This window comes from Leptodactylus fuscus, chromosome 6 (assembly GCF_031893055.1).
Source record: "Leptodactylus fuscus isolate aLepFus1 chromosome 6, aLepFus1.hap2, whole genome shotgun sequence".
In the NCBI taxonomy this organism is placed as follows: Eukaryota; Metazoa; Chordata; class Amphibia; order Anura; family Leptodactylidae; genus Leptodactylus; species Leptodactylus fuscus.
Window position 1 is genome coordinate 151,898,552 of NC_134270.1, and position 26,077 is coordinate 151,924,628.

Genomic DNA, 26,077 nt, shown 5'->3' on the forward strand with positions numbered 1-26,077 from the left:
TGCTGCTGTAGCCCATCTGTAGCCTCAAAGTTTGACATACTGTGCGGCGTTCAGAGATGCTCTTCTGGCTACCTTGGTTGTAACGGGTGGCTATTTGAGTCACTGTTGCCTTTCTATCAGCTCGAACCAGTCTGGCCATTCTCCTCTGACCTCTGGCATCAACAACGCATTTCCGCCCACAGAACTGCCGCTCACTGGATGTTTTTTCTTTTTCGGACCATTCTCTGTAAACCCTAGAGATGGTTGTGCGTGAAAATCCCAGTAGATCAGCAGTTTCTGAAATACTCAGACCAGCCCTTCTGGCACCAATAACCATGCCACGTTCAAAGGCACTCAAATCACCTTTCTTCCCCATACTGATGCTCGGTTTGAACTGCAGGAGATTGTCTTGACCATGTCTACATGCCGAAATGCACTGAGTTGCCGCCATGTGATTGGCTGATTAGAAATGAAGTGTTAACGAGCAGTTGGACAGGTGTACCTAATAAAGTGGCCGGTGAGTGTATATTACACGGCTTTTCTGAGTTACTAGTTGGGAGGTCTCATTGATTTGTGACCCAGTCTAAGGGGTTTCTCTTTGTGGAGACCGCTGAGTTAGCTTTGGGAATTTTAGGGGCCAGGAAGTCCTTGGAGGAAGATGGCTCTCTAGTCCTACCTATTGGAGAGATGCTCTTTAAAGGGGTTGTCCAGGAATTAGAAATCCATAGCATAGGCTATAAACATCAGATTAATGGGTGATGACAAGCAGCCCCAGCATGGATAGCTGTATGGGGCCGCTTCCTATGTCCGTAACATGGAGAAAGAGTTGGTTCAGGTCCCTGTATAATGGCCCAGAGCCCAAGCTACTAAAGCTCCAGCACTGGCACCTCTATATAGAGCCTGGCTCCATGTCTCGTATAGTGCGATCATCTAAAGTGGCCCCGTCAGCCCCTCACACATCAGATATTTAAGGATAGGCCATACATTTCTAATTCCTGGACAAACCCTTTTAAATCAATCTCCATCCCTTTAAGTGGCCTTAAAACATGACTTAGGATATCAACAAACTTAGTCTTATCCATAAGTAAGACACCTCTGGGAGATAAACCATTCCCTCGATGGTCTCATCCTTTACCCTGTGTAATGCCTAACAAAAATGGGTTGTCAAGGGAGCGGAGCTTATTAAGGGAGCGCGCTCGGGTAGCCGTAAAACCTCTCTGACTGCACGATTATGTGGTATAGTCATGTGATCATTGGCGGCCACGTGTAGGCAAGGATTCAGACACATGGCTACTGCAACATAAACATGTACATGACTTCCTATGGCTTTAGTGATTTTCTATGTGACTTTTGTTACGTGATACATTTGGACCTATCATGAATGTGACCTCAGACAGGTCCACTTTTGTTCACTACATATAGAGAGCGATGATTTTAGCTTTCAGTAAAGAACTCTTGCGTATTTGTAAAACATTGTCCTTTGTGAACATGTCCCTATACTCCGGTACGCTAAGGTGTCCTCAGGTGGATGCATTATACTGTACATTGGTGAAGGCGTTACCCCAAAATGATGAGATATTGTCTTTATTTTACTTAAAAGTACAATTTGATGGCAACCTCTCCTACTGATGACTATTGCCTAAAGTCCCTTTTGCTGTTTTACCTTCCAGGTCTCCCCATCAGCACCTACGCTAAATATTGTTACCGAAAACTGCAAAAAGTCGCAGTAACTGGAGGAAAGAAGGTAAGACGCTTCTAGAGGGAATTAAACATGACCCTTTACATCCATTAAAAACATCAGTCACCTAATGTCAATACGTCTCAATAGATATTAGTGTGTTCTATCAAAGGCAAAGCCAATGACTATAAAGTGCCCTACAGTATATTTGGGTTTTTCTGAACAGACAAATATGAGATAGATAGATAGATAGATAGATAGATAGATAGATAGATAGATAGATAGATATGAGATAGATAGATAGATAGATAGATAGATAGATAGATAGATAGATAGATAGATAGATATCAGATAGATAGATATCAGATAGATAGATAGATGGATGGATGGATGGATGGATAGATAGATAGATAGATAGATAGATAGATAGATAGATAGATAGATAGATAGATAGAATATTTATGTATAATTTCTATTTACAAAAGCAGTAAATAAGCAGGAGCCCATATATATGTACGGAGGTTAGAGGTTTCCATACTCCGTGCTCTTCTAATCCAGTCCCTCTGACACATACTGTACGTATACGAGAATTACTATATACTGTTTAGATGAGGAAACAATGTCTGGCCTCCAGTCTGCTCACAAATGTCTCAGTAAACAGAAATAATGTCCCAGTGAAGCTCTAGGGGACGGCCATGTCTTTGTCTCCTGGCATCACCTCCACTGGGCTCTTTTCCCTACACGAGCTGCGGTTTTATTCTTTTGATTTATTTTGCTTGGGGTTTCATTGTGGATTTTAACATCCCCATGTAAGGACATGCCATTAAATAACAGCAGGGGTTTGTCTCCCAGCTGTTCCTGCCAAATGTAGAAGTGCTGCTGTCACCAGCAAATAAACCAGAGGATGAAAACATCCACACATTGGGAAGCCGGGGATGGCCGAGACCCTGTGTGATGTTTATTATTCCATGTCCTCACTTCACTGTTCTCAGGATGATCAATATATATATATATATATGGCTTTATCTTACCTGGAAAGGGCCTGGTCTGGGAATTCTCTTCATTCTGCAGGGAAATAAGACAGAAAATAAAATATAATACAATAATATCACCTGACACCAAGCATTAGGTTCCTAAATAATAGTGTTTTGTTTTTGTCAAAATGAAGTGAATGAAGAAAGAGAAACGTAAACCGCGTCAATATTTGGCGTTACCTTTGCCTTGCATCAATTCTTCTCCGAGTTTGGCAGAACTTGTCAGGGAGGTTCCTGCCATCTAGGAGAACTAAGCACAGTGGATTTAGGCTCGATCCAATCCGTCTGTCTCTCCATGTCATCCCAGACAGACTAGATGATGATGAGATCAGGGCTATATCTGTGGGGGCCATATCATCACTTCCAGGACTCCTCCTAAAGGTAAAGGTCACACCAAATATTGATGTGATATACATTTCTCAGTTTGTTTTGTGACTTGATTAGTTGATGAACTATTAAAATAAAGTCACAGGCGATGTGTTTATCTTGTATTATGACAGATTTCTGCCTGTTGAATGTTGTAGCTCAGTTTGCTATTCACTTGTGTCACTGGACCTGCCAGGAGATACTGGACGAAACTATATATTCTTTTTAGTTAACGTTTTTTATTCTCTTAGGGTTTGAGGAAGCCAACACTGGAGGAAATTGAGCAAGCTCGACAAGCCATCCTCACCCCTTCTCTGTTTGGGAGCTCTCTGGAGGAGATCATGGAGAGGCAGAGAGATGTATATCCTGATCGCCGGCTGCCCTGGGTGCAGACTCAGCTCTCACAGCAGGTTTTAGTGCTGGGAGGTGAAAGGACAGAAGGAATATTCAGGTGCGTTTCACAATAATGTATCAATAATAGAGATGAGCGAACACTATTACTATCAGCCGTTCCGAATAGCACGCTCCCATAGAAATGAATGGACGTAGCCGGCACCCGGGGGGTTAAGCGACCGACCGCCGGCAAAGTCTGCATGCTGGTCGCTTCCATTCATTTCTATGGGAGCGTGCTATTCGGAACGGCTGTTTCTAATAGTGTTCGCTCATCTCTAATCAATAATGATCAATTATGTATCAGTATGTAGGTCGGCATTTTGCATCAGTTTTTGTTCGGAGTGGGCCCTCTCCGTACTTATGTAAACTACACACCAATATACTGCTGTGTAAACCTGACCTATAGGGAAAATACAGCGCAGTGTACATTGATGTATAGGTTTGTAGTGGAAGATTCAGTATAATTTATATTTTACTTATTAAAATCTCCATTTCTTTGCTATAAAGATAAGGAAAAATGGTTGTATCAGTGACTATCAGCCATCTCTGTATACAACACTGACAGGACGGCCTCCTGGACTTTGTCAAAGAAAGAGCAGAGATTTCAATGGATAATTTCGGTCCACACTGAACTATATACCATAGGAATTTTCTGTGCTCCTCCTGCTCTATAACATGCTGCCCATAGATTGTTCTGCATTTCCCATGTAACTCTTAGGTGTTGTTCACACTACCATTATGAATATCCATTGCTTCCTTCTTTCTGGGTTTGTCACTATTCACTCATGTTAAGAACATAATGGAAACTTTCCTGCATGCGGGACTCTTTCTTCCATCAGAAAAGTAACAGGCATGACAGAAGAAAGGTTCCACCATGTTTTTTACATGAGACGGAGGGGGACTCCATCTGTATCAGTCACTCCTACCCTTTATAACTGGTAGTGTGAACCTAGCCCTATCCTGCAATCATATTGCCAAATGACTTCATGACCATAAAGTCACTGTTCACACCTCTATTTTACTGCAATGCACAGCAATGATTTATGACTTGTGTAATATTTTTCTTTAATTATTTTCTTGCAGAGTTCCTGGTGATATTGATGAAGTGAACGCATTAAAGCTGCAGGTCGAGCACTGGACAATTCCAGACGGTCTCTCTGACCCCACCGTTCCTGGTAAGTATCCATTAGGGGTTGCTTGATCTTGTCACTTAAAGCTTTAGTTTAATGTCAGATATAGACATATGAATATTTAAGGTTCAGTAGCCTACGTCATACCTGCAGATCTAACATATACCACAAATACAGCGGGACAGAAAAACGAATAACAATTGCCAGAATTCTGGAAGAATTTGCATTAAGAACCTGGGGGACATGCTTTACACACTTTCTGTGCTTTGTCCATGAAATAGGTGGGGCTTACTGGGAAAGGGTGGGGCTTATGAAAAGAGGTGGGACTTCTTGGGTGACGCTGAACAGAAACTAAGACTAGACAGTCTAAGGGTATGTTCCCACAGAGTTTCTTGCAGGTGACTTTTTGAGGCGGATCCACCTTTCGATAGGTCATGATGCTTATTTTTTCCTCTAGGCCTCATTCTCATGATCATTCTGTTTTTTACAGGCTAAACATCCAGTAAAAATCAGTGCATTGCTGACATGTGACATACGTTTTTTTGAACAAACCTCACATGGCTGTCATAAAACCTATGAACACCTATGGTTCTATTCACACGTCCAAATGGACAAAGATATAGATTGTCAGTCTGTCAAAACGTAGATATGTGAATATAGTCATTCATTGTCATGCGGCCATCTGACACGCCTGTTTTCCACTGTAATGTGAATAACCCCCTAGTTTGCAAAGTCTAAACTTAAGTCTGACTAACACCAGTATTAGTTTTGTTCCCCATAGACCGTGCACCTTATAGTGTCTGTGATACTTCTCTTATTAGCTGTTGTATTTCGGATACACTATGGAATGTATGGTGGATGATATGAGGTTGGAAACGCGTCGCTCTTCTGTGATGCATGTGTTGAGGCGAGCTGTTATCACATACATTCTTATATGGAAACATAAGATGGTGATGACAAGTTGCCATTCCTGCTGCATTACTAGGACACGTGGTAAATGGAGAATGTTTTCAGGAATCTGTGCTATGAATTTGCTGGACTTCAATTTTATCTTAGTAAACCTAATTACAGAGAGGCCGTCAGGAAGTGGCACAATTTGCTTAGCCGCTGTATAGATAATAAAAATTACAATGTTTACCATCAAAAATGCTCTTGTGAAGAGTTAAGGCATTTACTTACATAGTGTGGCGCCACCTGGTGCTCTGAGTGTATAGCAGTGTGCATGTCCACCTGCTCAGTCAGTTGTTTTTTTATAGACACCAAAGAAAAATGGCAAAATGTATTTATTTTTTTCCCTTAGCGTCCCTATTGAAGCTTTGGTATCGGGAGCTGGAAGAGCCGCTGATCCCGCAACAATTCTACAAGCAATGCATTAGTAACTATGAAAACCCCGATGCCGCAGTGTCCGTCGTGCAGCAGCTTCCTGAGCTGAACCGGCTGGTGCTGTGTTACCTCATCCACTTCCTCCAGGTATGTTATCACAGTCGGTAAAGACAATCCCTCATCTGCAATTTTCTTATCTATTTCCATATATTAGCAGCCAAACCCAGCAGGAATGTAACGTACATTGTTATTTATCCCCTACCCACAGGAATGGGTTAAAGGTCCTCATCACCAGGTCCCCCCAGTGGTCAGGAGGACAGGGGACCAAGATTCTCCCCAAGGTCTCCTTGTGACTGTGACCTCCAGCAGAGCTCCATAGAAATGAATGGAGCGCTGGTCACATGCAGTGTTGGCCAAAAGTATTGGCACCCCTGCAATTCTGTCAGATAATACTTATTTTCTTCCAGAAAATGATTGCAAGCACAAATTCTTTGGTATTATTATCTTCATTTAATTTGTCTTCAATGGAAAACCACAAAAAGAATTGTCAAAAGCCAAATTGGATATAATTCCACAGCAAACATAAAAAAGGGGGTGGACAAAAGTATTGGCACTGTTTGAAAAATCATGTGATGTTTTTCTAATTTGTGTAATTAACAGCACCTGTTACTTACCAGAGGCACCTAACAGGTAGTGGCAATAACTAAATCACACTTGCAGCCAGTTGAAATGGATTAAAGTTGACTCAACCTCTGTCCTGTGTCCTTGTGTGTACCACATTGAGCATGGAGAAAAGAAAGAAGACCAAAGCACTGTCTGAGGACTTGAGAAGCAAAATTATGAGGAAGCATGAGCAATCTCAAGGCTACAAGTCCATCTCCAAAGACCTGAATGTTCCTTTGTCTACCGTGCGCAGTGTCATCAAGAAGTTTAAAGCCCATGGCACTGTGGCTCACCTCCCTAGATGTGGACGGAAAAGAAAAATTGACGAGAGATTTTAATGCAAGATTGTGCGGATGATGGATAAAGAACCTCGACTAACCTCCAAACAAGTTCAAGCTGCCCTGCAGTCCGAGGATACAACAGTGTCACCCCGTACTATCCATCGGCGTCTGAATGAAAAGGGACTGTATGGTAGGAGGCCCAGGAAGACTCCACTTCTTACCCAGAGACATAAAAAAGCCAGGCTGGAGTTTGTCAAAACTCACCTGAGAAAGCCAAAAACATTTTGGAAGAATGTTCTCTGGTCAGATGAGACAAAAGTAGAGCTTTTTGGGAAAAGGCATCAACATAGAGTTTACAGGAAAAAAAGAGGCCTTCAAAGAAAAGAACACGGTCCCTACAGTCAAACATGGCGGAGGTTCCCTGATATTTTGGGGTTGCTTTGCTGCCTCTGGCACTGGACTGCTTGACCGTGTGCATGGCATTATGAAGTCTGAAGACGACCAACACATTGTGCAGCATAATGTAGGGCCCAGTGTGAGAAAGCTGGGTCTCCCTCAGAGGTCATGGGTCTTCCAGCAGGACAATGACCCAAAACACACTTCAGGTCAGCACTAGAAAATGGTTTGAGAGAAAGCACTGGAGACTTCTAAAGTGGCAGCAATGAGTCCGGCCCTGAATCCCATAGAACACTTGTGGGGGAGAGATCTCTTGATGGCAGTTTGGCGAAGGCCCCCTTCACATCTCAGGGACCTGGAGCAGTTTGCCAAAGAAGAATGGTCTAAAATTCCAGCAGAGCCTTGTAAGAAACTCATTGATTTTTACCGGAAGCGGTTGTGCGCAGTTATTGTGTCTAAAGGTTGTGCTACCAAGTATTAGGCTGAGGGGGCCAATACTTTTGTCCGGCCCATTGTTGGAGTTTTGTATAAAATGATCAATGATTTGACTTTTTTTTTCATTCTCTTTTGTGTTTTTTCATTGCAAGCAAAATAAATGAAGATATTATACCAAAGAGTTTGTGCTTGCAATCATTTTCTGGTAGAACATGAGTATTATCTGACAGAATTGCAGGGGGGCCAATACTTTTGGCCAACACTGTAAGTGCACTGACACTCCATTCATAAGGAGGCCTTCAGTCCCCCATCTTCCTGATCACTGGAGGACCCCGCAATCTGGTCGCCAGTGATGTAAATAGGAGATAAATGTCCATAACAGCACAACCCCTTTAAGGGTAACAGGCTCTGTATTAATTCGTATAGCATTCAAAGACCCCATTATACGGCACATTGGGCATCTCCTCTGTGTAGCATCAGGTCCAGCAGAATTTGTGACCTAAATGACATATTTTATTACTGCCCAGCAAGGACTTTCATGGCTTTACTAACAACTCATCTGGTAAACACGAGGGGTCGTCAGAAACTTTCTGCACTTTTATGTTTTTATATATATATCTGTGTATATATTTATGTGAAAGAATGTTTTATCCAGACCATATGGAAGATTTTTTTCATCACGCGGAAATAAACCAGGGTAGAGTCCAAGTAGAATGAAAACAGATCTTCTAGCGCTGAAAATCGTGATTCTCCAACTTTATTGAAATTGCATAAAACCACAGACGATTCACATGTCAGGGGTGATGGCAGCCGATACAGTTCAGACGGTGTGCCCGGCCTTACTCACGCCATCACATACATTTGTATTATATGTGTAAATGGGTTTTGGGTAACCTTTCTGCAGTGAGGGGAATTTATTAAGGCTGGCATTTCTTAAATTCTGACCCTTTAATAAATCAGGCACATGCCTATTCCCCAGAATGGAAATGTGCAGCGGTCCGGAGTTGGCACACATTTCCTATATAACTAGTACAAGTTATCTGAGTTATAATATATGTCTGGTGGAGACAAGCCCACCCTTACTCCTTACACATTGCAGAAAGTGGGAAGTGCGTTGTAGAGCAGGGGATGTGGCTCACACTTGGCGCAGGAAAGGGACGCATTATTATGTATATACACCAGAAAACTGTCATGGACGAGTTGATAAATTCCTCCCTAGTGTTTAACATGCGTGTACAATTTCACTGTATACTACAAATATAGTGAAATTGCATTACTTAGGCACTGACCCTCAGTTAGGCTACGTTCACACTACTATTATTACAGCCTAGTGTAAGAGGCACAGTCGGGATCACGTCACAGTCTCGCCTCTCAGCATATCTGTCCATGTACAAGCTGAGCACACGGAAGTATCGACCAACATTCAACAAGACCATTTGTACCTTCAGTATCTGTCATTGTAATCTGATCGTCTTAATAGGCCAAACAACCATAATTTGTTCAGTCTCACTTTACACTTATGTTGAGATACAGAGCAATAGGGAGCGGACAATCCTGTAAGGTGTAGGGCGCCTCCTTGACTTCCCGAAATCACACATCTTGGGGGAGATAAAGATTGGGTTGTTTAATTTAAACACGCCGAATCCTCTTGTTCTTAGACAAGTAAGTTACTAGAGGTGTCTGGCAGCATTTTCCTCCCCTCTCCCTATTTGGAGCACATGCACACTTGGCACTTGCCAACATGACCATGCCTGTGTATGAGGTGTCATTTGAGATGACTTGGCCAAGAGAGTATTTTTCTGACAACTATCTAATGTTTATGGCCATTCTCAGACAGGGCTCACCTCACAAGTATCTCTTTCCGTACGGTGCTGGCACAGTTTGGCATCTCATAATAGTGGAGTTTTAGTGGAGAAGATAAAAAAAAATGATGGTTTTTTTTTCTATTTCTGAAACAGATTTTCTCTCAGCCTTCCAACGTGGGCACAACCAAGATGGATGTCAACAATCTTGCCATGGTCATGGCTCCAAATTGTCTCCGCTGTCAGTCAGACGACCCCAGAATTATTTTTGAGAACACCCGGAAGGAGATGTCTTTTCTGAGGATGCTGATCGTCCACCTAGACACCAGTTTTGTTAGGGGTTTGCTGTAAGAGTGTAAAAGTCGGCCATTTTCTTTTGTTTCTTGTACATAATAGAACTGTCTTCTCGTTTTTTAAGAGAATAAAGGTGCGGTCCCTCCAGAGGGTTCATATCTACTTAAGTGTCAGGATATTCCTCGCACTTCTCAGATCTGAGATTTCTGGAGGTCATTAGTGCCAAAGGCATGACACGGATTTCATCAGAAGTGCTCGGGGAACTTGTAAAAGCTTGTCTGCTCTTCAGTGGTGGAAAACAATGGCCACTTCTTTGTTCTCACTGTCAATGTTTCATCCTGTAGAGGTTTACCTCATCCAGCAACCCATTGTAGTGTAAGATAAGGGGAACGCAAGGCTTCTTACTATGTGCTAGCTCTGCGGAGGGACCGGATCTCTTAATATATTTTACATATTATATTTTATTTTGTTTTAATCTTGGTGTTTTAATTTTGTTTTAAAGGGAGTGTCAGCAGGCTCCAGCATATCACCCCAATCCTGCAGATAGATAGGTTAGTGTCACCTGAATCAATAGGCGTTTTCCTCTTGTGAATTGATGACTCTGTTGCTGAGATATCACCTGTATTTTTTATGCTCTTTAGAGCAATGAGGGCAATATTCTCATTGCTCCTAAGAGTGATTAAAAAAGGCAATATCTCAACAATGGAGGTGCCGATTCATAAGGGGAAACCGCAATTTGATTTCAGTGACCCTAACCTATCTATCTGTAAGGTTGGGGTGATATTTTGAGGTCTAGTAACCCTAACCTATCTATCTGCAGGGCTGGGGTGATAGGTATGCTGGGTTCTGGTCATCCTAACCTATGATCCCTGCCCTGTAGGTTAGTATTCCAGGACTGGGATGATATTCCTGGTTCTGGTGACACTCGCTTTAGGTTCTCAGCTGTAACGTCAGAGCCCGCTGTCAGCATTGTGACCCTACATTACAATATGTCAGCCTCTTGTTATTCCACTAGTGGTCGTTGCAGACCTGACCAGTTTATTGGCGGTTATTACGACTCTGTGAATTTATTTCTCACTGTTTACTATTGAATGCGACTTGAACATAAGACATGCTTTGTGTGACAATAAACACGTCCTCTTACATGATCTCCTACCCCGGGTGATACTACTACTTTTTTATTTTTGTTGTGAAGTCATGGCTTTGCTAAGTACCAAAGTTCCTGTAGTTCGGTATCTCCAGCAGAGGACAATGCATCATTTACAAGGTCCACGTGAATTATAGTATTGTTCCTGGGCTTTTGTTGGACAGCAGACCTAGATCTCAGGATGTAGTAATTTAATGCTACCTGTTCAGGTTACGGTTTTCCTGTTTCCCACTGACATGTTGTAGAATATCAGTCCCTGCATAATTCAGTGTAAGGTAACAGTTGCTTCTGAACCTTGCTAGCCTTTTAGGTTTTCAGATTTTCAATTCTAGGACCCGAACAACAGAGATGTGGGCTGCTGAAACAGCAATTCGACATAGAGCTTGGTGACTCTATTGATTATAATAGGGTCCATTGTATTTTGTCAAGGGCTTATTCCTCTTCTGATTTTCAGCAGACAATGCAATGGAGTCAGACGTGCCGCCTAAGACAGACTTGGTGACTGGGACATTGACTGAAACTACTAAATAGTGTCTTGTCTATGGACTGTGTCTGGTATTAGAGCTCAGCTCCCTCGAAGATATTGGACATGACATCTCATCTCAGAGTGCCGTGACCCCTTCACTATTTATATCGCACGCCATCTGTCTCATAGTGGCCGTGTGATGTAATTACAGCCTTATCCCATAGAAGTGAATAGGATGAAACTGTAATTATCTGGTCATTCTGAAACAGACGGCGTGCAGTGTAGAGAGTAAAGGGGTCACAACGCACATCAATGGATCCATTTATCCAAGTCTATTAAAAACAGATCAGTGGGTCAACAGAAAAAGAAAATCACCCACTTTTTTAAAATGGCCCTTAAAAACAGAAGCAGAACATTACTGTAGTATCACCCAGTGTAAAATGGTGCAGAACCTCTTAGCGTATACCAGTATATTGCTCAGATTCCTGTTATACATTTGGTAACATTAGCAGTCACCCCTTTAAAACCTGGCATGGTCTATGACTGGTGCTGTTTCTGGGGAGGAAAAAAAAAAAGAGTAATATTTTTTTGGGTTTTTTCCTGCTCCCCAGGCCTTCAATATTGCCCACACAAACACCTATTTATTTCTATCTATTATTTTCTGTAACACATTGGTGCTCTATCGATAAAGTTGGCAATCTACTAATCTCTAGAACATGAGCCGACTCCAAGAATCATTGCATACATGGCCTGCAGATGGCGCACATGGTCAGCACTGAACTGTGACTTTCTCTTTGTGCTGACGTGGGGCTGCCCCTTTCCTGCCGCTGCGGTGGGTGAAATCTGTGCTAAAATATATCATGTTCTGACAATTCACTGGAATGTCGCCATCTGCATAGTACATAGGAAGTTACCACCAATACCTGTATAAATGTGACACCAGAACGCTACATAATGTGCCAGATAACGTAACGCTTTGTACACATGCTGCAGTCCTGAAGCATAACATCCCATTGTACAGGGCGACTCTCTGATCACTGACTGTGTCTTCTTACTGTGATGGTCACGTTTTCACTGTTACACTATTGCAGACCACTACTGTACAGGGTTTTTTATTGTCTCTGTTTGCTTTGTTACACATCACACACGGCTTATTAATGCTTATTACTGGGGGAAGTGCTCAGATCCTAAGTGGTTAACATATAGGAGTGGGTGGTCTATAGCAGTGACCACTATTTCTCCTGACTCTACCATTGGCACACTTAGGTAGCTGCAACCATTCACTGGCCTCCATGGTAAGGCTGCAGGGTTCGAGTGTGACAGCAGCGCAGGAATGGTAAGGGATAATGGTTTATTTTTCTTCCTCCCTCCCCTCTTTGGCCAATTTTACTGAACCCTTAAAGGGGATGTCCAGTTTCAGCAAATAAATGTTATTAATTTTATAATAAAAAGTACAATTTTCCAATATAGTTTCTGTATCAATTCCTCACATTTTTCTAGTCATTCAATTTTACTACCAGTGGATAAAAATCTGTCTATGGTCATGTGATATATACAGTCTGTGGTCATGTGACGAGCACACAGGTGGCATTTGAGGCCATGTGTCCATCACATGACCATGAACCATGTATCTACTAGAAGTAAACAGTGAATGACGGTAAGCAAAGATCTAGAAAACTAAGAGGAATTGATACAGAAAATTCTTCCTGATACAAACAATAACATGTATTAACTGATTCTAGACAACCCCTTTAAGAACCCCTCAAATCATTTTATAGACTGCTATGTATATCAACCATATCTAAGACTTCTGATAAATCATAGGATTTCTCCTCCAGATCACTAGCAGTCAGACTGACATGTCATATACAGGGTTCTGTGCCTTTAACAACCCATTTTCCATTTGGCCTATTAATATCTACAGAGGTAATAGAGGTAGAGAGGGCAGTGCCCAGTGAGGACTTACCTTTACTAGCCAGAACAGAGGCTAGTAGTCTCTTTAGAGGACTACCATTTTATTTTTTTTCATTGGGTGCTACATGATGCTTCGTCTACACCACTGCAGTTATAGTGAATGCCTGTCATGTCACCGTATTCCATTGGACACACTAGTGCTGATGATACCATAGTGCGATACTCTGCAGCCAGGAGAAACATAAGGTCAGATGGATATAAGCTAAGCAATGCATTACCTGCATCTTTCCTATATAGGGACTATCCAGGATTAGGAAACATGGCTGCTTCCTTTCACAGAGCGCTACACTTCCCCTTCTGGCAGTCACATAGTCCTGCTGCAGCTTAGTCTCATGCAATTTGAAAGGGACTGAGCTGCCACATAGCCATGCGACCATCAGACAATAGGATAGGAAGTGGAACTCTCTCTGAAGAAAGCAGCCATGTTTTCTAGTCCTGGATAACCCCTTTAAATCTGTTACAAATTCCTGTAAAAATCCCTACAACTCTATACATACAATACATATAATGTATACATGTGCCCTGGCAAACGACTTGGTTTGATATTGATTTCTCCTATGCTGAGGTGTATAAATTCCGATGTATAGAATAGTATGATGCTTTATTCTGTTTGGTTTTCCACCTCCGGACGGCCATGATACAGATTCCTTTTTGTTTACTATTGTGCCATTTGGCGAAACTTCTTTACGTTGCGCATAAAATGTGGTTGGGTTTCCAGAAATGTTTGTATGGTATGAGTTGAGCATGCAATTGCAGTTTTGTTTCTGTTCTACACTGGAACTGCTCTTTGGCTGTAATATGTACATGCATTGATTAATCTGCAACTTTTTTCTGCTTTTGTATTTTGCATAAGCAAATAAAAATATTTTACATTGTATTTGACTTGTGGTGTTATTAAGTAGCGCTAGATTGAAATTCTACAGAAGTTTTCTATTTAGTTATTTAACCTACTCTGGAGTGGCAGATGAGTCTATTCCTCTGGGCAGTCCATAACTCTGCAAGTGTGTGTGTGTGTGTGTGTGTGTGTGTTATTAATATTATAAAGGTGAAAGTTTGTGAGTTTGGATGTTTGTTCCTCAATCACAGCCAAACGGCTGAATGGATTTTGTTGAAATTTCATATACACATATTGCCCAGGAAAAGGTAATAGGCTACTTTAAATGTGGGTCACTCACCCCAAATCGCCACCGTCACCCTCCAAAGAATCCTCCGGCTCGGCTGTAGCAGCTGGCATTCCGCCAGCGATGGTCTGTCCACGCACCTCCTATTGGTGCATGGCTGGGTGTGGGCAGGCTATGGAGCCAGGGATGCGGCACCATACGTTGGGGGCTGCATGTGGGCGTGCCGATTGAGCAGGGAAACAATGAGGCAGAGCAGCAGCACAGAGCTCTAATGTGCCTATTTGCATATATTCTGGATTTAGGACACGCTCCTGGTTTTGGCAAACAATGACTGATGTTTGTATAAGGTCTGAGTCTATATGTACCTGACTGGAGGTGAAACAGCCGTGAAAAGCATCCACTGGTCATGGCAGTTCTGCTCCTGAGGGGGGGGAGCGGGCATCTTCATGGAGCCTTCCTACATTGCAGGGGTACATTGTATGTGGGGGATCCATGAAACAAACAAAATAATAGAGCACGAGCTATATGTTGTCATGCACCATATTGTACAAACAGTGAGGCAGTTTTATTGTAATAAAATACTCCATCCAGTAAGCAGTACAGCAGACACCTGCTCTAATACAGCGGCCATGTTTTGCTCTGGGCAGTAGCTTATCTTCTCTAACATTATGGGCTTATCTCATCCTTCTCACTATTACTACAACATGTTCTCAAACACCCACTAACATACTGTCTGCTGCCAAACTGCCTCAGCCTGATTCATCTTACACCTGTGGGGTGCTGTTGGCGTAAATGTGGATGTGTCCATTTACTTACATTGCTAAACCATGCCAAAATGTGTGTGTCCTTATAAATACATATACTGAATTGTACGACTGTATACAGTGCTTAAATAGGGAAAAAAAATTATGAGGAACTCTAGAATAATTACCCCCTCCCCTGCTGCATACACTATTATGCCCCATAGTGGCCCCTGCACACAGTATTATGCCCTATAGTGGCCCCTGCACACAGTATTATCCCCCATAGTGGCCCCTGCACACAGTATTATCCCCAATAGTGGCTCCTGCACACAGTATTATCCCCCATAGTGGCCCCTGCACACACTATTATGCCCCATAGTGGCCCCTACACACAGTATTATGCCCCATAGTGGCCCCTGCACACAGTATTATGCCCCATAGTGGCCCCTGCACACACTAATATGCCCCATAGTGGCCCCTGCACACAGTATTATGCCCCACTGTGGACACCCATGAAGAATTATTATACTCTGGGGTCTTTTCAAACACCACAGTATAATAATCGAAAACCCAAAGGGTGGGGGGATACAAACATAAAAAACACTGTCACTCACCTATCCCTTGAAAAGACCCCCCCCCCCTCAAGTATAATAATAGTGTTTGTGGGGCCCGTGGTGTCACATACCGATTCTGGCCCCTGCCAGGATCAGTAAGTAAATAGGGCCTGTTACCAGCTGGAGTAACTCCAGCCTGTAATGGCTTATTAAGAAAAAAAAAACAACGAAGCAGTAGCGGCTGTCGCCGGGCTCCTAATGTCCCGGGCCCTGTGTTACGCCACTGGTCTAGACCTGTATAAATCTATATGATACATGGACCAAGTTTTCCGACCAGAACTTGGCCATGTGAAACCAGCCTTACATCTCTAGTCCACGGACCCGTCCACCCCATCATGCTACCAATTTCTATCATGCACACCACTATTTATGACCTTTTCCAAATTACAGCAATTAAATGTGAGAACAATCCAAGGGAATGCTGGGTAAATGCCAAATAAATGGCAGCCAAGTGAATCATCTCCACGCCCAGTGGATGTTTAGAATATACAGCAGGCATTGCAGGCAGTCAGCGATTCTCAATGTAGCTGGGTCTAAACATGTAGGTCCTCATTAAAATGGGGCAAAATGTTTAGATCTGTAGTCAGGAGAGCAGCAGGCCCCAACACAGCAGAGGCAGCGATAGATCTCAGAATTACTAGGGAACTAATACTAGATTAATTCACTGTGCAGGAGGTTTTAGAAATTTTCTTTTTCTGATCTTATTGTTTCCTCTGCACTTCTCAGATTGTCATACCTCCCAACTTTTGAAAAACAGAAAGAGGGACAAAATGTGCAGTGCTCCGCCCACTTTTACATTGACTCCGCCCGTTCTCATTCATTTTTCATGTGCCCCCACAAAGTATAATCCCCTACAGTCACCCATTATATGTTCCCACATTATAATGTTCCCCTTCATCTGCCCCCAGTTTAATGTCTCCCCTTCGTCTCCCCTCAGTTTAATGTCCCCCCCTTTGTCTGCCCCCAGTTTCATGTGCCTCCTCCATCTCTGCTCTGAGTATAATGTGCCCCCATCTCTGCCTCCAGTATAATGTCCCCTCTCCATCTCTGCCCCCAGTATAACGTTCCCCTTCCATCTCTGCCCCCAGTATAACGTTCCCCCTCCATCTCGGCCCCCAGTATAACGTTCCCCTTCCATTTCTGCCCCCTGTATAACGTTCTCCTTCCATCTCTGCCCCAGGTTACTGTTCCTGCTCAATTTGTCTTTAGGTTAACATAAAAACACTGATACTCACCTTTCCTCGATCCCCTGCCGTTCTGTCTGCAGTCTCAGTCTTCAGCGATGAGCTTCGGCTCCAGGCACGATGTGATGACGTCATCACATCACGCCCGGAGCCGGAGCACAGTGTTGAAGCAGGACAGCTCCTGCCTCCTCCGATACTGCTTCCTCCAACCGAGACTGCGGGACATGACCCTGAATCCGGTTGGGACGTATGGATTGTCACAAAAACACACACATAGGCCTAGTGAGTGTGTACATAAAATCATCTTCAGGCTAAGGGCCCCTTCACACGGAGTTTACGTTTAGTTTAGTGATTCAGACACGTATACACGAGCGCTTCAAAACACATCCCATTTACTTCAATGGGAGCATGCATAAAGCCCCACATTGCAGAACACAGCTAAAAACAATGCAGCAGAAAACTCCCCAAAACAAAACAAAACACATTACATTTGTTCCATAGCATTTTTCATTGCACTTTTCCCTTTGTTTTTTACTTCCCTTGTTAAATCTATGGGGACACAAAGCCTTAGGCTAAGGCCCCAAGTTGCAGAAAAGCAGCTATTTTTGTTGCAGATTTTTACTGTATAGCGGTATAAGGACTTCCTATATATTTCTCATTCCTTTTGTAGTCACTCCTGGCTTTGGTTCAAAGAAAGCAGCATAATCTGCAAAAAAAAATCTGCGTTTCTGCAATGTGGGGCCTCAGCCTAAGGCTATGTTCACATCTGTACCACAGGCACAATGTCTGCCTAATAATCCTGGGACATTTTCAATAGTAAATCTGCCCATGTGTGTATAACATAGTCTATCACACAATACATATTGCATCACTTAGAATAAATACAGCACAATGAATACTTTCGCTATGATATAAACCTTGGCCTTAGACTGCCATCATTCCGGGATACACGAGAAGGAGCGTTACTTATACAATAAATGGTTATTTTTGTCAACAAAATTATTCACTAAAAATAGAACACAATTCACATTCCAATACTTTTTCATGTGATTGAATGACTAATGAAGCGACCCTAGGGACTGAGGCGGTCTTCTTTGTATGCTCTGTATGTTTTATGAGATCTCTACCGCAGACAGTAAAAACTTTGGGGTTTTATTTTAAGAGTTTCCATACATAGGAACAATAGTCACATAATAGTCAGTAACTTCAATGAAACAGGGTCAGAGTTGGGTCAAAGGTTCTATTAGGGATCATCTTATCAGATTCTGTCATGAATCCTAGACAAAATAGCTATTTTGCCCAACAAAATGATGGATTCATTATAGACAGTAGGGCCTGCGGGGTGATGTTGGTGGTCATCATATGACGGTTTCCAGCACTTCCTTTTTTTCTGTTCCAATAGTTGAAAATAGAGGAACCAACAGAGGTGTAAAGTTATCCTAAATCTGGCCATAACAGCTAAACAATTTTATGGGTAACCTGAAGCTCCTGGGCCCCTATCAACAGTCTATAACAGACCCCCCCCCCCCCCCCCCTTAGTCACAGGACCCAGGTCAGTTCTGAACCTGCTTATGCCACAAATAATATTTATCCTTTATTATGGGATACTTTGCTGAATGACCCACCGATCCTAAGAATGGAGATCATTTGGGCAACACGGTGGCTCAGTGGTTAGCACTGCAGCCTTGCAGCACTGGCGTCCTGGGATCAAATCCCACCAAGAACAACATCTGCAAGGAGTTTGTATGTTCTCCCCGTGTTTGTGTGGATTTCCTCCCATACTCCAAAGACATACTGATAGGAAAAAAAATGTACGTTGTGATCCCTATATGGGGATCATTTCACCCCTCTCTGAATGCCGTTTATTGATGATGGATAGCGCTCCCATTGAAGTAAATAGAAACTGGGACGCTTCTATGTCTATCAGGGGTTTGACACGGCTAAGGGTAAAACACCCCCCAGCTCTTGGGGTTAGTCAGGTTAAACCCCCACAGATCAGCTATTTATCTTCTATCCAATGAATAGAGGGTATATATTGTTTGTGACATGTTCCCTTTTAGGTATGTAATGATTATTGTATTAAAATAGTATGCTGCCATCTTTGAGATATATATATATACAATATTATTAGGCTTGCCTCCCTCTTAGTTACGCTATTACTAAAGAGAACCATTATATGATACAAACCTTATGTCCCACAATTGATGCGTTTCTACACCAGATATATTTAGAGAGTGTGTACCATCTGGCTCTAATTTTTACTGGCTTTCCAATAAAATGTAAGTGGAAAGGATTTATCTGACATGAACTGCCGTCTGTCATAGCCCATTGACGTCCCTTAAAAATTAATGAGACCGAAAGCAGCCATATTGTAAAACTATAAAAAAAAAATTAATAAAAAATAGATGGCTGATCATTTAGTATTTTCTGGTTCTATTTCTGCCTCTTTCTGTTGCCAAACAGAACTCTTCTGAGGGTGATATTTGGGGTGGAGGGGGCGTAGTATGAGTAATTAAAACCAGGCACCGCTATAGGAAGCCTCTGTAATGAGTAGACTATCTGTACGCTCTATATCTGGCTAGGACACAGAAAACAAGTCTGACTAGGACAAGGCCAAAAACAAGGAGTCATTCTGCAATGAAAACATCTCCTTTGTCAGTGACAGCTCTGGACACTTGGGCTTTTGACCCCAGTCCTAGGCTGTCCATTTAACACTATGAAAGACTGTGGTCATATTAATGTAGGCTGAAAGCAGGCGGCAGGATCTGTGACCTCTGAGAGTATAAGTGCAGGCAGCATGGTAAGGAAAGGATCGGGAGGCACAAATGGTTCATAGGGATTTAAAGGGGTTGTTCCATTATGGACTTTTATAGGAGATAAGTGGCCAATTGTTGGAGATCCAGTTGCTGAGTTCCCCAGTGGTTAGGAGGATGGGAAACTGAAAAAAAATCCACATTGTGAATGGAGTTACAGTGCGCTTGCATGATCGGCTCTCCATTCACTTCTATGGGGCTGTGGGCGCTGCTGGACATTACGGACCCAGAAGTCTCATAGAAATCAATGGAGCATTGGTCATACAAGCGCACTGGCACTTAATTCACAAGGAGGCCTTAAGGTGGATTTTTAGTCCCCCATCCTCCCATTCATTAGGGGAGCCGGCGATCTTCCCCCTAGCAATCAGATACTTATCCCCTTTACTGTAGATAGGGAATGTGTGTCATTAATGGCACATCTCCTTCAAGATGTTGGGAGTTCACAAAGTACCACGGGTCAACTGTCCCAAACTACTACGAGTTTAAAGTCATCCTACAGCATAGGCCAAACAATGGAGCAGCGGACCGCTAAGACAGAAGCTACACATGTAACTATAATGGGGTCCATTGGGTGTCTGTCATTTTTAGGGCCCGTTCCCACGAAGCAACACGGCGCTCAATCTGACACGTAAACACGTGTCAGAGTGAGCGCTTCAAAACAGAATTCCATTGACTTCAATGGGTGCTGTCTTACACGCGCTACACTTTGAAATCAATGGGTTAAAAATCCTCCCATTGATTTCAATGTGTAGCGCGCGTAACACGGCACCCATTGAAGTCAATGGGATTCTGTTTTGAAGTGCTGACTCTGACACGTGTTTACATGTAAGATTGAGCACCGCGTTACTTCATGGGAATGGGCCCTTAAACTGAAACCAGTGGAGGAAAAAGTTCCCAATGCAGCACTTTCTCTTCCCTTGATATTCGGCAGACTCTGAACCAGATTCTCCAAGGGTGAAGTACTGGATCTCTATGTTCAGATCTGGATGCATAAAGATGACATTGCTCAGAGGTGAAGAGGAGGGAGTAGTCTTAAAAGATGGGGGAGAGTATGTGTTAAATGTAATCTGTATTACCTTTGACAACCTACACTAGACATACTGCAGACACACCATATAATATACAGTCCTATGAAAAAGTTTGGGCACCCCTATTAATCTTAATCATTTTTAGCTCTAAATATTTTGGTGTTTGCAACAGCCATTTCAGTTTGATATATCTAATAACTGATGGACACAGTAATATTTCAGGATTGAAATGAGGTTTATTGTACTAACAGAAAATGTGCAATATGCATTAAACCAAAATTTGACCGGTGCAAAAGTATGGGCACCTCAACAGAAAAGTGACATTAATATTTAGTACATCCTCCTTTTGCAAAGATAACAGCCTCTAGTCGCTTCCTGTAGCTTTTAATCAGTTCCTGGATCCTGGATAAAGGTATTTTGGACAAACAATTCAAGTTCAGTTAAGTTAGATGGTCGCCGAGCATGGACAGCCCGCTTCAAATCATCCCACAGATGTTCAATGATATTCAGGTCTGGGGACTGGGATGGCCATTCCAGAACATTGTAATTGTTCCTCTGCATGAATGCCTGAGGATTTGGAGCGGTGTTTTGGATCATTGTCTTACTGAAATATCCATCCCCGGCGTAACTTCAACTTCGTCACTGATTCTTGAACATTATTCTCAAGAATCTGCTGATACTGAGTGGAATCCATGCGACTCTCAACTTTAACAAGATTCCCGATGCCGGCATTGGCCACACAGCCCCAAAGCATGATGGAACCTCCACCAAATTTTACAGTGGGTAGCATGTGTTTTTCTTGGAATGCTGTTTCTTTTTGGACGCCATGCATAACGCCTTTTTTTATAACCAAACAACTCAATTTTTGTTTCCAAAATGAAGCTGCCTTTTCCAAATGTGCTTTTTCATACCTCAGGCGACTCTATTTGTGGCGTACGTGCAGAAACGGCTTCTTTCTCATCACTCTCCCATACAGCTTCTATTTGTGCAAAGTGCGCTGTATAGTTGACCGATGCACAGTGACATCATCTGCAGCAAGATGATGCTGCAGCTCTTTGGAGGTGGTCTGTGGATTGTCCTTGACTGTTCTCACCATTCTTCTTCTCTGTCTTTCTGATATTTTTCTTGGCCTGCCACTTCTGGGCTTAACAAGAACTGTCCCTGTGGTCTTCCATTTCCTTACTATGTTCCTCACAGTGGAAACTGACAGGTTAAATCTCTGAGACAACTTTTTGTATCCTTCCCCTGAACAACTATGTTGAACAATCTTTGTTTTCAGATCATTTGAGAGTTGTTTTGAGTAGCCCATGATGCCACTCTTCAGAGGAGATTCAAATAGGATATCAACTTGCAATTGGCCACCTTAAATACCTTTTCTTATGATTGGATACACCTGGCTATGAAGTTCAAAGCTCACTGAGGTTACAAAACCAATTTTGTGCTTCAGTAAGTCAGTAAAAAGTAGTTAGGGGAATTCAAATCAATAAAATGATAAGGGTGCCCATACTTTTGCACCGGTCAAATTTTGGTTTAATGCATATTGCACATTTTCTGTTAGTACAATAAACCTCATTTCAATCCTGAAATATTACTGTGTCCATCAGTTATTAGATATATCAAACTGAAATGGCTGTTGCAAACACCAAAATATTTAGAACAAAAAATGATTAAGATTAATAGGGGTGCCCAAACTTTTTCATAGGACTGTATACTCGTAAAACATAGACTACAAATCTAATACACACACTTTCTGAGGCTAAAATCACATAAGCTTAATTTTAATCCTTTGCTCTGATCTATCATAGGATCAGTACAATAGAAAAAGAATAGCAGGACAGAACACATTCTGTCTGTATCCGTCATCAGTCACTGTATTGTTAAAAAAAAAATATGTTGGAAGCTTTACTCTGTCCTGTTAATGTACTTTTCAGACTTAATATAACATCCAGCCTGCTCATTAGATTAGTTTTACATTTTGTTGTTCTGATCAAATGACAGATCAGGGCAACGGACAGAAATGAAGATGATGTGACTTTAGCCTTATCAGGACCTTGATCATGTGACTGTGATGTGAATATAATTCCTGCTCCCTATCCTGGTTGCAGTTCAAGTTAGGTTCACACCTGCACCTCATCTACATTTGGGGTTCCCAACCATGAATCCCCTTAAAGTCCTGGGTACAAGCAGTACTTTTCTCTCTGCATTTTTCTGCCCTTTGCAGGTGGAAATCTGGCAGACTCCATTATAGTCTAGGGGTCTGCGGGTTTCCGTGGGTAATTGCTTTAAGCAGATTAGGTTTCCGTCCGGGGGGGTTCCCAAGCGGACCTCCTGAACGGAAACCCTGAACACAGGTGTGAACCTAGCGTCAGTCCAACACTGGAAGCTGGCTGGGGAATAAAGCTGTAATCCATGGAGGGTAAGGGTATGTTCACATGGAGTTTTTTGCAGGTGGATTTTGATGCAGAATCCACCTCAAAATCTTCCTGCAAAAAAAGGCTCCCATTCATTTCAATGGGAGTTGCTTGCTTTATGGGGGAAAAAATAAATAAATAAATAAATAGCGGGAAAAAGAAGTGACCCGCCCTATCTTCTCATGGATTCCGAAGATGACTCAGCTGCCGTGTCCGTGGCTTGAGTCTCCCTCCTGATTAGGCCCGTTCATTCAGGCCTAATCAGGAGCAGGATGCCACGACAGAATGCTGATGCACTGCATATCGGCTTCCCATTGCGGCTAGCTGTGCAGAGAATTCACACGGCGGAAAAGGTTTCCACCACATGAACAGACCCTAAGGCTAAGTTCACACAGAGATTTTTGGTCAGGGTTTTGTCAGAAATCCGCCTCCAAACCCTGAACCAAAAAACGCATCACCATTCAAAGTATACAAAACGCTTCTGAGTCTTTTCCACTAGCGTTTTTTTCCGCAGGAGGCAAAAAAAGAAGCGAGATGTCCATTCTCTTTTGAAGCCTGAGCGTTTTCCGGCTCACAGCTTCAATGCAAGTCAATGTGAGCTGGTTTTTCCTGCTCACGATTTTTGGTCATAAATCTGATCGGGAAACACCAGGTGGTTTTTTAAAATATAATTCATGACCACATCCCAAGAGGAAACGGATCCGGAAACTCTCACGCGTTTTCCGGTCCAGTTTTGACAATGCCAAAAACCAGACCTGGTCAGGAATTTGGTCAGGAATCCGTTTCAAAATCCTGCACCAAAAAAAACACATCACCATACAGTCCTATGTAACCTGCTTTTTTTTCCACTAGCAGATTTTCCACTAGTGGACTTTCTGCTAGTGGAAAAAAAGTAGCGACATGTCCATTCTTCATGCGTTTTTTCTCCGCCTGAAAATTCAGTGCAAGTCAATGGGAGACAGAAAAACCGCTATCGGTTTTTCTGAGGCGTTTTTTGAGGCATTTTCCGCCTCCCATTGACTTGCATTGATTTTTTCAGGTGGAAAACGCTTCAAAAAACGCTTCAGGAAACGCCTCAAAAATGAATTTTCCTGAGCAAATTTTTCCTAACCAAAAAACTCTGTGTGAACGCAGCCTAATAGACTACTTTCACACAGTCAGTAGTTTACACAAGTGGATCCAAAACATATGAGAGGTACAATATTTTCTTATGAAAATATTAATGAAAATGTACTTTGCTGGTACTGTAAGGCATAGCGGGTTTTTTTTTCCCCAGGCACTTTCCTATTGATTTCAGTAGTCAAAAAAACAAACAACCCCCCCCCCCCCCCAGCTGTGTGAATAAAAATGCCAAGAGCAAAAAACACCATAAAATGCAAAGAAATACAAGCTTTTTATATGGCGTTCGTTTTCTATAGGGACACCCTATATTTATTTGTACTCAAAGCTTATGCTAAGCTCGCCCTCTGCTGGACAAACACATCAAATACATCAGTAGCAAATGTTATCGAAGATCTTTTCATAAAATTTCTTTGTTCACAAAATGGAGTTTCTAGTAAGGTGAGGAAGGTAATACTTATCTACTAGAGGATTAAGGTGTGAATGAGAGGTATATATTCTTCTATAACCATCACCTTGTACATAGACATGCTAAAATTTTTGTGGAAAAAAAAAAATAGGGTGGAGGATGTAAAATGGAGAGCGAGCTATGGTAAAGCACGATATAGCCACTAACTACAGTACAGAAAAACGAAATTTGTGCATTCATTTACATCTGTCAATTTATTATTTAAAGAATTTTAGGCCAAATTATCTAAGGAATGCTCAATATTATAAAGAAAAAACAATCGGACAATTATGGTATAACATTGTTGGGAGGTATGCATTCCCTATCAGTATGTTTTTGGAGTGTGGGAGGAAACTGGAGTACCTGGAGAGAACACACACAAACATGGGGAGAACAGAGAAACTCCTTGTAGACCTTGTGTCTTTGGTTAGATTTGAGGACCCCAGCTCTGCAAGACAACAGTGAAAGTAAAAGTGGAGTAATATCCTCCATGTCCATCCATATCTCATCTTGTATCTAGCCTAGAGGTGACCCAATCAGGTACTAGAGCCTCTGCTAGTTGTACAATTTTCCCCAATAAATGTTCACTCTAATATTGTGATCGCTTATAAACATCATCATTACCTTCATACAGAGACAGCTTCAGTCCACTACAACAACCTGTTACCTATGGCTTCACCTCTGCATCAGAGCAGATTCAACCAAAGATCGGCAAAGAGAAGAGACCTGCACAGAGGACTTTTTTCAGTATAATATTGCGGAAACCCAACAAACACCCAATGGACCCCATAATAGTCTATCGGGTCCGGGGCTAACCTGAATGACGGACAGCTTGGTGCAAGTGTGAACCTAGCCTTAGTGTATTATTTATTTATTTTACCAATGATTGTATATTCACTAATAGAGATCCCACACATTACCTATCTGCCAAGGAAGTAAGACTAGACTATATTGTCAGTTACATGGGGAGAAAAGGAGGGAAGGTTCTTCTTGAAGATGCCCCTGGAAAACACACTAAAGCACAAAGAAAAGATAGATAGATAGATGATAGATAGATTAGATAGATAGATAGATAGATAGATAGATAGATAGATAGATAGATAGATAGGAGAGATAGATAGATAGATAGATAGATAGATAGATAGATAGATAGATAGATAGATAGATAGATAGATAGATAGGAGAGAGATAGATATGAGATCTGAGAATGGTATTTTTATTAACTAGAAATACTG

At 42.2% G+C, this 26,077-nt stretch overlaps 2 protein-coding genes across 4 annotated transcripts in view; one reads left to right on the forward strand and one right to left on the reverse strand.

The window, feature by feature from the left end:
- Positions 1-14,178, forward strand: part of LOC142208848 (rho GTPase-activating protein 39-like) — a 74,472-nt gene extending 60,294 nt beyond the window's left edge. For all 3 annotated transcript variants that reach the window (XM_075277609.1, XM_075277610.1, XM_075277611.1), the window contains 5 exons: positions 1,650-1,723; positions 3,309-3,508; positions 4,534-4,625; positions 5,881-6,050; positions 9,637-14,178. In XM_075277609.1, the coding sequence (XP_075133710.1) occupies positions 1,650-1,723; positions 3,309-3,508; positions 4,534-4,625; positions 5,881-6,050; positions 9,637-9,831 (731 nt within the window). In that variant the 3' untranslated portion in view covers positions 9,832-14,178. The remainder of the gene's footprint in view (positions 1-1,649; positions 1,724-3,308; positions 3,509-4,533; positions 4,626-5,880; positions 6,051-9,636) is intronic.
- CPNE1 (copine 1) overlaps positions 1-26,077 on the reverse strand; it is a 340,171-nt gene that overhangs the window by 230,831 nt on the left and 83,263 nt on the right. The window lies entirely within an intron of this gene.